Here is a 15751-nt window from a genome sequence, read left to right on the forward strand (position 1 = left end):
CCCAGGACTATATAATGACTACAAGCTTTTAGTGTCATTCTCTCATATATTTGATTTTAGTGATTTTTGGTGTTTTTATTTAAGGACTGATTCCACTACATAGCTTTGATTTGTGCAAACTTCTCATTTCAAACTTACAAGTGCTCAAAGTTACCTTCCTTTCTGTCTCCAAATCCAGAAAAACATTACAAATGTCTAGTTAACAATTTTATTTTAAAAGACACACTTCAAAATATAAACATTATTAAAAAAACTGAATACTTACAATTATGTCATAGGTTACTATTAACAGTGCGGAGCATATAATATGTAAGACTTTGAAGAGGAGATATATAAAGTGTAATAAACAGCAATATTGTATGTTACCACTTGTCACTCTATAGAAGGTGGAAGTGGCAACCTGGAAAGGTCACCTTTGTCTTTTCTTCTGTACCCAGGAAGGACAATCTCCAAATCCACCAGGGTATAAACACAGCCTCTTGTGGTAAAATGCTATCTTCTCAGGAACATATCTAGAAAGAACAAAATAAACCCAGATGCTCTTAGAAGGGTTTCAAGTAACAGCTGGCATTTAGTAATAAAGCCATGCACACTGAAGAACTTGGCTCATTTATGGTATGTGGAGAAGGATCACTAGATTCAAGGTAGAAATCTTTAGTTGGTGCACAGCACTGCAGTTCAGTCTTGGCCTCGCAGATGACTAAAATGGTGGTCAAGCTGTTGAAGCTCTGTTATAAAGTGAGCATGACAATAGCCATCTTACGGGGAAGAACGAGAATATACAAGGTAAGTGCTCAGCAATCTGTATAGAAAAAAACTTTTTTTAATGAAATGATTTTTAAGGATTCCTCATCTAAAAGGAGTCAGTGAACAACAGCTTCAACAAGCTGTTGTATTTACTCCTTGTATAACAAAATGCTTAGAGTAACACTTGTGAAAAGTTGTGCATAATCATGCACTGAGGCATATCTGCAAGTAACTATGATACCATGGTCTAAAGCTCTAATTTCACTCAAGTGTAGACTCCAGAGTCTACATAGATTATTAAAAAAAATACAAACAAGGTTCTACTTTGGAAATGACAGAGTTGCAAATTAATCCTCCCATAGATAATATTTTGCCCTCAGTTTATAAATAACTACAGCAACCAAAAGTATGTAGGAATTGGAAAGATGTCAACCCTTGAAAGAAGAGAACCCTCCTGGGTAAGATCCTTAGGTGGCTTTTCACCTGAGGTCAAGTCCTTCAGGCAGGGAATGGCTGAGCTTAGAACAGGGAAGTCATAACCTTACTAGTTTGAAGAGTCACAGAAGAGTTTGAGGCTGCCAAAAGTACTGAAATGTGAAGGAGAATATCCTGGAAAGGGGACTACTCCAAAATCTGCATATAAACTTCATGCACATCCTTGAACTTTACAAGCTTGGAAGAGACTTTCATGCTGGATTTGAAGAACACTGTTCCATGTTGTAGGGAGCTCCACATATCAAAAACTGTGGGCTCTAGGAGCCTCTAGGAGCTTAGGGCCTCAGTCCTCTGACCATAAAGAATAAAATTCTACCAACAAACAGGCTGGATAAAGACCGAGCCTCAGATGAGCTTGCCGCTCTAACCACTGCAGCCTTCTGAGGCCCTAAGTCATGCTTGTGAAGGTAGATGGGGGGTGGGAGCTGTGTCAGGATGGCAACACAGGAGGCATCAGAACTCCTTTCTCACACAGACGTAGCACATCTCCAGCCACGTGCAGAACACTTCCCTCTGAAAGAAATTCAGGATCTAGCCAAGTGGCACCTACAATTAAGGTGAATGAGGAGAAAACCCACATCGAATGGGTGGGAGAGGCTAACAGCATCTTGTCAAAGATGCCACCCCTGGCAAACTGTCCCACAACTCCCAGGTTCTCCCTGAGGAACGAAGGGCTTGGACCCCACAGCTGGTGCTCTGAGTTTTAAAACTTCCACCTCAGACATGGACCCCCAAATCATCTAGCTTTGAAAGCCAGTAGGTTTTGCGTCCATGAGAACCAGTTCTAAATGGGATTGCATGAACCCACCGAGGCTAAAACCCAAGGACCCAGCACAGGCAGCAGGCTGAAATGTATCCCGTCCTTCCGTGAAAGAGGCCTATTTGCTTATCTTGACACAGCCTAGGAAGCAGGCTTGTAATTTCATACATCTAGGGGCCAACAACAGCTTTCCCCAGAGATGAGGCTGGCAGGTGCCGTCTTCACACGCTCCCTCTGCCCTGACCAAGGTCTTTGGTATCTCCCAGAAAGGAGCTTTGTGTACCAATTTGGTGCTCTGGTTTTTGCTGCTGCTTTCCAGGGGACCCCCTTTAAAATTGCAGCGTTTACTTTCACAGGTCCCCCTGGACTGTAATAATTAAACAATGTGTTCTTAACCTGCCACCCCCCTAGTACTCAACACAGAGGCAGTAGTCAGAAGTGCTCATCTTAATAGCTGTGGCAAGAGAACCAAGAGCCAGGGCAGGTCTGGATAAGGTTCACCCCCTACAGGACAGCATTCATGGCTGGGAGAGATGGCTGTTTTAACTAATGCAGACATCAACACAGTCCCGGAAAATGAAAACAAAGATGTTTCAAGTGAAAGAACAAGACAAAAATAGCTTAACAAAATGACTGATAAAAAGTTCAAATTAATGGTCATAAAGATGCTCACCAATTCAGGAGGACAATGCATGAACAAAGTGAGAATTTTAACAGAGACAGTATATGAAAGGACCAAACAAATTAGACTTAATACTGTAACTCAACTGCAAAACACAATACAGAGGTTCAGTAGCAGACTAGATGAAGCAGAAGAAAGGATCACCTTTTGAAGGGAAGTGGAACTCATCCAATCGGAGCAGGAAAAAAAGATTATAGCTTAAGGGACTTTGGGGATAACATCAGCAGACCAATGTTTGCATTATAGGGATCCCAAAAAAGAGGAGAGAAATGGGCAGAAAAGTTATTTGAAGAAATAATGGCTGAAAATGTCCCTAACCTGGGGAACAGAACAGACATCCAGATCCTGGAAGTCAGAGTTCCGAACAAAAGGAACTGACAGAGAACCGCACCAAGACACATTATGATTAAGTTGCCAAAAATTAAAGCAAGGAGAGAATCTTAAAAGCAGCAAAAGAAAAACAAGGGATGCTACACAGGACTTACCAGCATTTTTCAGTAGAAACTTTGCAGGCCAGAAAAGCGCCATGATATATTCAAAGTACTAAAAGGAACTAACAAAGAATACTCTTTAACTGGCAAAGCTATACTTCACAATGAAGGGGAAGAGAGTGTTCTAGACAAGGAAAAGCTAAAGGAGTTCATCACCAGCTTTACAAGAAATGTTAAAGAGGACTTCCTGCCCTGGCTGGTGGCTTGGTTGGAGTGTCATCCCACACACCAACAGGTTGTGGGTTCAATTCCTGGTCAGGGCACATACCTAGGTTGTGGGTTCAGTTCCCAGTCAGGCACATGTGGGAGGCAGCTGATCAATATTTCTCTCTGGCATCAATATTTTTCTCCCCCTCTTCCCTCTAAAATTGATAAAATCATATCCTCTGGTGAGGATTTAAAAAAAAAAAAAAAAAAAGCCCCAGCTGGTGTGGCTCGGTTGGAAAGTCATCTGGTATAGCGAAAGGTTGGTTCGATTCCTGGTCAGGGCACATGCCTAGGTTGTGGTTTTAGTCCCTATCTGGGGCACATGCGAGAGGCAATTGATTGATGTTTCTCTCACATCAATGTCTCTTGTCTGTCTCTCTCCCTGCCCCCACCCCCCTTACCCTCTCTAAAATCAATAAGCATGTCCTTAGGTAAGGATTAAAATAAAAAAGAGGACTTCTTATAGCTAAAATTAAAAGTACAAATTAATAACATGAAAACTTATGAGAATGTAAATCTCAATGATAAAGGTAACTATAAATTCAGAATAACCTAATGTATTAATAATCACTTATAAATCTATGAGGGTTAAAAGACAAAAGTAGTAAAAATAGCTACAATAATTTATTACCAGATACAAATGGTAACAAAATGTAAATTGTGAAAACAAAACAAAAAAAAAGTGTGGGTGGAGAGAGTAAATATTTAGAACTTCAGAATGCATTTGATTTTCAATTCTTATTGACTTAAAATAGATTTAGATGATGTTTCATGTAAGGCTCATGGTATTCACAAAGCAAAACCTACAGCAGGTAACACAAAAGAGAGAAGAGTCTAAGGATACCACTACAGAAAATCAGATCACAAAGGGAGGGAGTAAGAGAAGAAAGCACAATGGAATTACAAAACAGCCAGAAAACAATTAGCACAATATCAGTAGTCCATACCTATCAATAATTACTTTAAATGGACTAAATTCTCTGATCAAAAGATACAGAGTAGCTGAGTGGATAATTGGAAAATTCACAAATATGACAACAGAATGTCACTGAACAAACAAATGTGTCGAAGAAATCAAAATCAAAAGAGAAATAAGATACCTTGAGACAAATGAAAGTGGAAATACAACATACCCAAACTTAGGGTATATAGCAAAAGCAGTTCTAAAGGGAAAATCAGTGATATTAATGCCTACATTTAGAAACAAGGTCTCAAACAGCCTGACTATACCTCAAGGAACTAGAAAGTCCACTCAGCAGGAGAGGACTCAAAATCAGAAGTGAAAGAAGACACAAGTGATTACACAAATATAAAAGATAAAGAGACTCCTATGAAAATTATATGCCAACAAGTCAGACAACCTAGAAGAAATGGATTAACTCCTAGAAACATACCACCTACCAAGACAGAATCATGAAGAAACAGAAAATCTGAAGAGACTAGGTACTAGCAAAGAGACAGAATCAGTAATCAAAGACCTGACAAACATAAGTCCAGGACCAAATGGCTTCACTGGTGAACTCCACCGAACATTTAGTGATAAATTACGGTCTAGTTGGAATCTGTGGTGCTGCATGGACAAGCAGCCTTGGTCATTATGGGGACTGTACAGCCTGTATTTTAGCATTAAGGAAAAGAAGCAAAGGTTTTGTTATTGTTCAAATCTGACAAGTGACATTCACAAAAACAAGTCGATGTGAATACAAACTGGAAAGCTGTGTGAACTGTGGACCTGTCCGTAGGTGAGTGGGTGGACTGGCACTTACCTGCACACCCCACTTACTGCTCCACCTCCGTTCGCAGGTACTGGGTACAGTCTGGGATTTTTTTCAGTTGGGCCAAGTTTAATCTTTCTGAACACATAGGACATGTGCTTTCAGTGTTTAACATGCTGTTGGGGGGAGGGAAAGGCAGAATAGATTAAATATATCCTCTTTTCCTTTGGGTTATTCTAATGTGAAAAACAACTCTTCCTGTCTACCTCTTTTAGTAATATCATGCAATTTAACTAGGAATATTAAAAAAATTAGGAATATACAGTCTCCTGCAAGATTCCCTTTAATGATAATGATTTCAAAGGTCATAGAAGGTTCTAAGTAGACGATTTGAATCTTTAGAGATCTTTAGGAATATGAACAAATAAGGAGATTCCAGATTAAGCGTGGCTGAAGGAAAGGCCTATCTTTGGATAACTCTGTGACCTAGTGAAACGATGCACACTTACATCTTAAATTCTGAGTACAGAGCAGGGAAGTCGCAATGCGGACACACTGACCAGTCATCCGTCAGCATGTGTCGACCCTAGAAGCAGTACATTTAAGAGTAAAGTTCGCCTTTTATTTTTAAAACCCCCACCATTATTCATTATAATAACTGGATTATAGTTAAAAGCCAGCCCTCTAAATTATGAAATTACTGATAGTTAATATTGGTGGTAATTGACTAGAAAGAGATGGCATCAAAAGGACTAAATCCAGAATGTATTTGTCAGATTCATGTGTGAAAGGACAGTTTTCAGTTTTAAGAAATCATTATTTAAATTGCAAGGCATAGCAAACTGCAGCAGGTTACGCAGTAAGTGGCAGGAAAAGGATTTAAGCCCAGGACCATCTGATCCCCAGGTGTATGCTATGCTGCCCCATAGTCCATATTCACTTAAACTATTACATGCTTTTAATATAACTCAACTTTGTTGACAATAAAATTATATGCTAAAAGTTTCAGGAAATTTGAGGGATTGAGGTTTCAGAAGTGAAAAAAATGCTGCTACTCACCATGTATTCAAATGGGTTATAGATATGCAAAGAAAAGGAAATTATTGTAAAGAAGCTTACTGTTGCAATGCAATATGGAATATTGTTTTTACATCCAGGACAAAGGAGTTCAAATTCTGGGAGAAGAAATTTACAGAATGGACATGGGGTTGTGGTCTCTTCTGTCTCAGATCTATCGGGTCGCCTGTGAGAAAGAATCACATGTCACTTAAAAACAACACTTCATTTTCCATGTAATATGGACAGCAGAGAAAAGGCATATTTGGAAAACTAGGAACATGAAACACACTTCTTCCTAGACTCTGGGACTAGAGACACTTATAAGCACCATCGGCCCACACTGCAGCTCCGGGAGGAGGGAGAGCAGTTGAGATTGGTCGGATCGCAGCATTACAGAGGCTGTCCAGGGCACGTTAAATGGCAGAAACCATGGGTGGGTCCTGCTACCCTCTCCCTGTGCCATTGGAGTGGTGAGCTCGTTCCTGCCTCTGTGTCTCCCTTCTGTCCAGAAGAACATTCTGTGACAATGGCCATCTTCCAATTCTGTGCTGTCCAATATAGCAGCCAAGACATAAGCCACATAGCACTTTTCAGCTCTTGAAATATGAGTAGTGTGAGAAACTAAATTTTAATTTTAATTAATTTAAGGAGCAACATGTAGTAGCTACCAGATACTGTGCTAGACCTCATAGCTACAGAGCACTCTGGGCATGGGGAGACAATACCGAGCACGTCCTAGCACCTAGGACAGCACAGAGCTAGGCTGTCTGGTAAATGTGCTCTGGTGTTACCTCCCCAGCTCACACTCCACGTGGGCGGGCATGGTGGGTCAGTCTGAAAGAGGGAGCGTTCCATGTAGCCCTCTCCAGCTTAGAGTTCTCTGCCAGGAGGGCTAGTCCCAAGCCCAGCTAACAGTAAAGTGGTGTTGCTTCCATCTGCCATTACTGCAGCTCTCTCCCTTGACTGAGAAACGGGTCCTCTGGTCATAGTGTATCTAACAGGTACCTCAAATGTCATTACTACTTTGAACAAGGGGTAGTATGGAATTACTGTATGATTGCAATTAATTTTTCCTTTTGTAAACACTAGTGCTACTCCTACTTTTGCTTTGGAAAGCTAGGCTGCTTATTGCTTTGTCAAGTAAGGACATGCCATATGTGCCTTTGGACCTACACAGGGTCTGGAAATGAACTCTCTCCTGGCAGTAGGCTGTGTAATGACCACGGTTCTTACACTGAGAAACAGTCACTGTTTGTCTCTCTGGCAGACACTGCTGCCTACCTCACAGCCATTCTTCCTTGCCAACCAAACTGTGTTTTTAATCAGCAGTTCACTTTGCTGCTAAAAGAAGCCATGTGGCAGAGTACTGGCCAGTGCGATGTAAATGGATTTCTGGGGGTGGTGTCCTTTCTAAAAGGCAAAGACCTTCCATCTGTTAGTTTCCCTCGTCCTTCCTTGAATGGGAACATGATGTCTGCAGTTGTGGCAGACAACCAGAACTGTGCAGCCATGGGGAGGAAGCGTCTATGTGCCAGATGGCAAAGCTGGAAGACAGAGGGATCTGTCCTTAGTGGCATCAGGACCCAGCGGCACCAGCCCTGGACTACACCACCTTGTAAGTGAGTCACATAAATCCCGACTTGTCAAGTCACGCTGGGTCTTCTGCTGCTGGTAGCTGAATACAATCCTAACTGCTGCCTCCATCCATTTCCTACTGAGTCTGCACATTAGCAGCTACATTCTGGAAAGTACATTTGTGAAAGGTGATTAAACAGTGGAACTCGCCGCCACTGCCTACCTGACCATTGCCTCAAACTTCTTTTTGTATTTGGCATCTATTTTATTGCGGTACTCGGGTCTCATCAGCATAGCTGCGAAGCTGAAAGCTGAGTTCTTCAGGCCTGCTCTGTGACACTCGATGACAGTAGACGTCAGTAATGGCACGATGTCTGCAATACAAACGGGGAAGCAGAAAGCAGAGTGCCTCTACTGGCAGGACTCCATCCCTGGCAAAGAACCGGTATCTGTTTAATGAGGAGTGGTCAGGCTAACTGCTCATCAAAATGTCTTTCCCCTGACTGTACAGTGTTCTGCCTTGTACCACCAGGGCCTGCACGCCCCCGAGGCCACCTTATGTGTATCCTTCCACAGGCTCAACATGCATTTCCACATCGGCAGGACTGCTGGTGGATGGGTGGGAGGGATCTGTCTTTATGTACTAACCTCTCTGCATGTATCTATTTCTTCAGGACAGATACCTACAACTAGAATTACTGGCTCAAAAACATGACCTTTAAAAAAATCCTTAGCACAAATTGCCAAACTTCTTTCTAGAAAGGCCACACCAATGCCCACTCCCATCAGCACTTAAAAGTGCCTGTCCTAGCACACCATTTGCCCATGAGGTAATGCAATTATGTTTAAGTCTTTTTTCATGTAACAAAAAAAGAATCCATTTAAAGAACAGGTATTGGTGAATTATGACCTGTGGGCCAAGCCTGGCCCTCTGTTTTTATACTGCCCATGAGCCAAGAATGGCTTTTATGGTTTTAAAGGTTGAAAAAAATTAAAATAATATTTTGTGAAAATATTTTATGAAAGATAGGTTCAAATTGCAGTGTCCAAAAAAATAAAGTTCTGTTGGAACATGGCCACGGCCATTTGTTTACATGTGGTTCAGGCCAAAACAGCAGAGCTGAATAGCTGTGACGACAGTGGCCCACAAAGCCCCCAACATCTGACATCCGACCCTGGACAGAAAAAGTTTGTTCACCTGTTACAGAATGTGTTAAAATCTATTCACTGAAGAACGTTCTGATGATATGTCTTTTAGAATAATGGGACCCTTTTTCAGAGGCGATGGCCTGCAGACTTACTGGCTGACATGTAATCTTGGGCAAGCGTTATTTCACTTCTGCCCTAGTTTGCTTCTCTGTAAAATAGGGAAAATAATAACAGTACCCATGTGTGCAGTCTTGAGACTGCTATCCTTAGAAAGACCTGCTTGAAAGGTTGGTCCTTGGCAGGCATCTGGGAACTTGGATTTTTGGAGGTGTTCTTGCCATTCCAGAACTGATATGATGGGCTCACTGTGCCTAACCTCTTCATACAAACAATGCGGTTTATGCTGAACACCCGCTTTCTGGGAGTCTGGAAAGTTTGGTACATGTAAGCAGAGTACAGCCCCTGGGCACTGAGTCACTTTTTTACACGTGTTATCGCACAACTCACCCCTTAGGTGTGTCCTGTGTGACTCCACGTGGAGGGGGCCCCCAGAAGCATGCACCTGCTTCCCAGACTGCAGCCATGTGCCTTTTCCCTTTGCCAGTTTTCCTTTGTGACTTTTCGCTGTGATAAGTCTTAGCCTTTAGCACTACTACATGTTGAGTTGTGTGAGTCCCAGTGAAGTCTCATACGAGTTCTACCACTTCATGAAGTGGTTCTGAGGACGAGTGAGTTACTATACATGGGGAACAGTGGCCGGCAGAGTTCGTGAGTACAGGTCTCACACTGACGCAGAAACGTGGACAACAGGCTCTTCTCAGTACTCACGTGATGGGAACTTGCTAATGTTGTTGGCCACCCGAATGAGCAAACGTGCCCCTTTCATGTGATCTCCATTTTTAACATGAATCTGAAATAAATAACGTATTTTAATCCTCTTCTTAGATACCCTGATTAGTAATGCTAATTCATGCTTTATTCCTCCAAATAAACAACCTTTGGTTGTGACCCTGAATAGGGTCCTGAGATCCTTGCAGACTTACTTGACTAATGCCATTGGGACTTTGCTCCTCCCGGCAGCTGCTGCGGGCCCTGCGGCCTCACGAGCCTTGCCTGTACTTGACACTCCATTTTTTACTTTGAGCTAGACCACCGGACATGAGTTCAGACCCCTGGCCCATCTCTGACTGGCCAATACTCAGGGACTGATAATGCCTACTCTACCAAGTTGTGACACCTGACAGCTGTTAGTGAGGCAGAGAGAGAGAGAGATGAGTTGTTAAAGGAGGAGGCACTGTCCTAAGGCCAAAGGCAACGGTGGCCAAAGGTACCTGAGATTAGGGGTCTGGGATGCAAGGAGGGGGTACATTTAGGCTGCGATGAGGCTGGAGACTTGACGGCCAGGCCCTGAGGCCCCTGCAGTCATCGGCTGAGAGGAGGTTACCCATGAAGGTGGGGATGTGGGGAACCAGAGAAGTGGGCAGACTGGGAGTCAGAGCTGATGTTTGGTCAGAATGTGAAGGGCGAGTATAGAATGACTCAGGCATCAGGTCTGAGCAAATGGTGTGTACTTTCCTGAGAACCTCAACACGATAATAGGTAGTAACTGAATCTAAAGAAGGGAAGGGAAGCCCTGGCTGCTTGTCCTCCCTCACTCTCTGCTGACTTTATGGGCCTCAGATTGCCCAGCTCAGCCGTCCACATCCAAAGGTCCCAGGATGTCCTTCAGCTGATCTCCCTGTCTCAGCTCCGGGGGGGAAGCATCTGCAAAAGCTGAGTCCCGATCTTCCCTGAAATGTGGGTGACTCCAGTCCTTTTTGTCCAAGATGCCATCTGTGATGTTTTTGCATCAATATTTTTTAATTAACAGGGTCTGTTAGTTTCCTTCTTAACAACACAAGGAGTTAAAAGTCCTAGAAAACCTTGAAATGCTTGGTGCCTGCACAGGAGATTAGAGCGGTAGGAGGGGGGCTGTCATGAGGGTGCTCGGGTGGGAGGGGAGGATGACTGTCTGATGGAGGTGGCAGGCCCGCCCTTGGGGCCGGAGGAAAAGAAAAGGGCTCGAGAACCACCCCTCTGGTCCTGGAGGGGTTCTTAGGGGAACCCCTATATTTGCTTATCTCTCACCAACTTTCTACCCTCGCCCCTCAACCTCTAAAGAGCCCCACTTGCTGGACTGTGTGCCCCTAGGACAAGGGCACCACCACACCTGTCTGAAGCTGAGAAGGACCACCCCCTTCTACTCCTTTCTGTCAGAGAGAGGGGGTGCCTATTGCTCTGAAGGGAAATGTGCTCTGGGGGTTGCAAGTTGAAATTCAGGTCTATGAGGTCTAATGTGGTAGCCACTAGTCACATGTGGCTACTTAAATTCAAACATTAAAATTACGCAAAATAAAAATGTTAGTTTATCAGTTACACTCACACGAGCAGCACCCCAAGTGCTGCATAGCCAGGCCAGCGGCTGCCATACTGCCCAGCACAGATACAGGACACTCCACCTCTGCAGAAAGTTCTGCCGGGCAGTGTCCTTGCAGACGGAGGTCAGGACCTAGACCAGTCCTTATATGACCTCTCTGTGCTGGGTACGGTCAAGGCTAAATTAGCTCCGTGGACTGGCCTGCAAACCAATCTAGCATCAGTATGGGGAGATGTTCTTTGACATATGTGAAAATTTGGAAAAACGGGTAAGTTGGAATCTGTATCCATGGTGACGACAGTTTAACGACATTGAAGAGTGTCCTTGAAGTTAACTTTGTATGTGACAGGCGGCAACTAGACTGACTGTGGTGGTCATTTTGCAGTGGGTACTCCTGAAATCAGTGTAATGTTTTATGCCAATTCTACCTTCATAAATTCTTTTTTACCAAAAATTGGTGGAATTGTATAAAATCCACAATCTTAGAATAAACTAGCAAGCTCGGACTAAACAAAAATTTTTTTTGGAAATTATTTCTGACCAGCTCATATAGTTATATGCTTCAAAATGAAAATGAGATAAATATACACAGAGAAGCCTCCTCTCCTTCTGTTTCCCTCCCTCCCTGGTTGGGGGGCCCTGCCTCCTCTGCACCTGCCTTGTTTCCTTTAGGAAGCTACTTCTGCTAGTTTTTTTTTTAAACATGTATTTCTAATTTTATTTGAAATGTATATTCATTCTTATTTTTTGCACACAAAATGCAGCCTATTGTAAATTATTCTGTATCTTGCTTTTCTCACGTAACAATATAGAGATGGAGGAAATCACGAAACCAATGGAGAGGCACCCACAGAAGATCCTTACAGGTGCTAAACACACCTGGCAGGTTATATCCCAGGTCACTCAACGGGCCTCACCTTGACCAGTATATAACTGTGCAGAATCATGAGGTTGGTGGCCATCTCCGAGGGGATTTTGATCTTCTGGGATTTAAGTTCTGCATACATACTGAAGAGAACGTCGTGTGCATTCCGATAGTTTCCTTGAGAAAAGGGGGTAAAATGATATTATCGTAAAGGATGACTTATGAGGACTTTCTATGGGCCCTCATTTTATAAATGGCTTAATTATGTTATTAGCAGTAGTCTAATTTCTTACTTGAAGAAACTTAGTTTTTCCCATTGTAACTTATCGTACTAATATTGAGCCTCCGGAAGAAAATGGTGGCATCTTCCTAGATGCCTTCCTCTTCCTCAGCACCCCCCCATCCCCCGCCCCAGCCCTGGCCCCGCCCCTCCAAAGTCCAAGGGGCCATCAAGTTCGGAGCCTACCTGCTGAGTCTCCCAACCCAACCTCTCTTCCCGGCCCTCAGGGCTTCCTGCCATCTCTCAGGAGAGCACTAACCAGTATTCTTCCCCGGCATCGTCTGCCTCGATGCTGCCGTCAGTGTCCTTGTCAAAGCTCCAAATCTCACCCTGCACCCCGAACCCTCAAGATCACTCCCACCATAAAACCCTTCCCAGGCCTTAGGTATCAAGTGCCAGTTCCTCAGCAGAGGACTGAAGCCCGCCCCGCAGGGTCTGCCTGTGCCTGCCTTCCCACCCTTTCTTCCCCCGCCCCTCCCGCTCCGTCATGGGCAGCGGTGTCCCTCGCTCCTTCCGGCACGTGAGTTCCTCTCCCACACCCCCCTTTCCCCTTGTCCCTGCTAGCGCATCCTTTCAAAACTTAGCAGAAGCTTCCGTTGCCTTCTCGCACTTCCACCCTCCAACTTCCCCGTCCCTAGCCCCCAGGGTGAGGTAGCCCCCGTTCCTGGTATCTGGCACCATCATCCCATGTAACAGCTTTCTGTCCTATCAAGTCACGAATCCTTGGCGGGGGACTGTGGCTCATTTCTCAGGATCCTGCGCTCCTAGCATGTATCTGACAGAAGTGGGTGTTAAACATGAGCTGAATAAAGTAATCAGTTATTTAATTGTTTTTCCAAAATTGTGTTCCTTATTAACTTCTGAAAGAACCAGCTTGCAAACATTAGTGAGGATACCAAATTCTCTCACTTATTCAATAAATATTTACAGAGCACATAAGTGGGCACAACCATTAAGAAGATTCTACAAATAGTCCCGGGTCTGCTGCATGGGCAACAGCAGACCCTCCATATCACCCTGCCCAGGCTCTGTAGCTTCAGCTTCACTGGAGAGGACACTCCAGCGTCATCACAAGATGTCGATGCAACACGGGAGGAGACAGATACCGTGTCACTCCCGAGTTGGACTGCACAGCCATTCTTGGCGGTGCAGATAGACTCTTAAGAAGCTACACCATCGTCTCTGGAGACGGATGGCTGCCGACGACGACAAATAGTCCCTATTACAAAGCACTAGATCAATACTAATGACACATCTTCCATCTCTAACATCTTTTATATTGTTACGGTCAAATACGCGGGATGGAAGGAAAGCGCTGAGTGGGGGCAGGAAGCTGGGACGCTCAGAGAAGTCGTTGTCCGGGGACAGCAACTGCGTGGCCTCAAAGGAGAGGAAGCCGCACCTGACAGGAGCAGGCCTCACTGGGGTTCAATATTCTCCTGTGATGGTGAATTATTTTATGTCTCAGAAAACTAAAACGGGCATCTCCCTAGTCTTGATTCAAAGCAAGCCTAGATTAGAATTGGCTCCTCTCCCCTCGGTGGAGGAGGTTTGGGGAGCTTGATTCTACTGCCTGCTTGGGGAGAAAAACATGAACATTAGAGACCTACCTGCAGACTGCTCTTCTCTGGCGATGATAATGGCTGTCCGGGCGGCCTCTCGGTACTGCTTCAGGGCCATGTACAAGCGGAACAGGTACTTGGCATCCTGCCATACAAACCATTAGAGAAACATCATTCTTCATTAGCTGAAGAGTCAGAATACATTCGCTTTCCAGTAACTGAGGGCTGATATTGTTTTAAAAAACCGAATGAACAAAGAATTAGTTTCCTAAATATTTATTTAGAGTTAAATATGTGCCAGGTGGTATTCTACGTACTTGAGAAATATTGGCTTGTTTAAATATTCATACCCTCCCTGGGAGGAAGGCACAATTATACAACTTCATTGATGAAAAACTGAAACACACCAGCACCTCTCCAGGGCTGTGTCCCTAACGCTACTCCATAGCGTTCTCTCTCATATGCTGAAAATGAAATGTGTTCTTACACAATATAGCAACTTCACAAAAATAAAAAATTTTTACACCTATATAAATTTCTCTGGCCTATACAATTTTCTTTGGCCTTAGAGGATTTTCAATTTCTATCCTCCTTAACTCTGGACAATGTCACATACTCGGTACTATCTCCTGATTATTATAAGTGGATGTTCAAGGGCCTGTGCCCTTTGACAAGTTCTTTAAGAAACGGATAACAGATTGGAGATCAGGATTGTTACAATCTTCTCCAGGTGTGACATTCAGTGCCTTCTCTCCAAAGCTGTGACTTTAGTTTCTTCACAAACAGATCCCCCTTGAACACCAAGGCTAAAGGGAAGAAAAATACCTGGGAACATCCTCAAAGGAGTAGGGACTGAGAGAAGATGGACTTCTGCATGAACTCCAAGAGAGTCATATATTTTGAAAATAGGTTCCTACTGATTTATTTTTACTTTGTATTTCTAGTGAGTTACTTTTATGCTAAATATGATTTTTATTAATTACCATAATTTTGGAAATATGAACAAAGTACATTAATTTTTAGGAATTTGTGCTAAGTCACCGCTGTAATAATCCTTTTTCATAGTTGCAGAATAAATAAAACTCTAGAACATTTGAGAAGATTGTAGGTGGTGAGGATTATCACCTAGAGGGATGTGGCTATTTCAGAGGTAGCAATGCCAATGTCAAAGGGAGAATGTACACAGAATCCCCTAAGCTGCAGGGTCTGTCTGGATGACCTAAGTCTACATTCGGAGAGAGTTTCATAAGTTTATGATGCAAAAGCCATAGATAGCAGTTGAAAACAAGGCAGATAAAGTAAAATCTACCCAAGATACTTAAAATCCAAGTGAAGAAAACATTTCAGTACCTTAGGCATGCCGTCGCTCTCTCCCATGAGGTGGTCTATCAGCTGACTGGTCAGCAGTTCATCTTTGGCCTGACCAACCTGTTTAGGAAGAAAAAGAAAGAGTAAATTCAACTCTTAAACCTAAAAAGAGGCTGGGGGAAAAGACAAATAATCTGCTAAGGAAATGAAGTTTAAAAATATGCAAAAATTCCTGTTGTCAAGGGCCTGAAATATAGCTCAGGGTCTTACTCCATTTCATTTGTAGAGTCGCCATTAATAAAAATCTATCCTTGAACTGTAGCTTTTTAAAGTTGCTATTTCAAAATACTGTACCTTTTTTTTACACACAAGAGAGAATATACTTCTCGGATGTTTCAATAAAAACTTTTAAGGTAAATGACCATGAAACCTAGAGAAAA

General features: G+C 43.3%; 1 protein-coding gene across 1 annotated transcript in view; it reads right to left on the reverse strand.

The window, feature by feature from the left end:
* Positions 1–194: 194 nt before the first annotated feature.
* The window catches only part of LOC150020231 (WD repeat-containing protein 19-like), a 70749-nt gene continuing 55192 nt past the window's right edge, over positions 195–15751 (reverse strand). Inside the window, exons 29-37 of the mRNA XM_090266982.1 lie at positions 15354–15431; positions 14052–14148; positions 12214–12338; positions 9709–9790; positions 7955–8105; positions 6217–6340; positions 5607–5683; positions 5149–5273; positions 195–512 (exon numbers count right to left, since the gene is read on the reverse strand). Of these exons, the coding sequence (XP_090123108.1) occupies positions 5162–5273; positions 5607–5683; positions 6217–6340; positions 7955–8105; positions 9709–9790; positions 12214–12338; positions 14052–14148; positions 15354–15431 (846 nt within the window). The 3' untranslated portion in view covers positions 195–512; positions 5149–5161. The remainder of the gene's footprint in view (positions 513–5148; positions 5274–5606; positions 5684–6216; positions 6341–7954; positions 8106–9708; positions 9791–12213; positions 12339–14051; positions 14149–15353; positions 15432–15751) is intronic.

This window comes from Furipterus horrens, unplaced genomic scaffold, assembly GCF_987537825.1.
Source record: "Furipterus horrens unplaced genomic scaffold, mFurHor1.1.pri manual_scaffold_2, whole genome shotgun sequence".
In the NCBI taxonomy this organism is placed as follows: Eukaryota; Metazoa; Chordata; class Mammalia; order Chiroptera; family Furipteridae; genus Furipterus; species Furipterus horrens.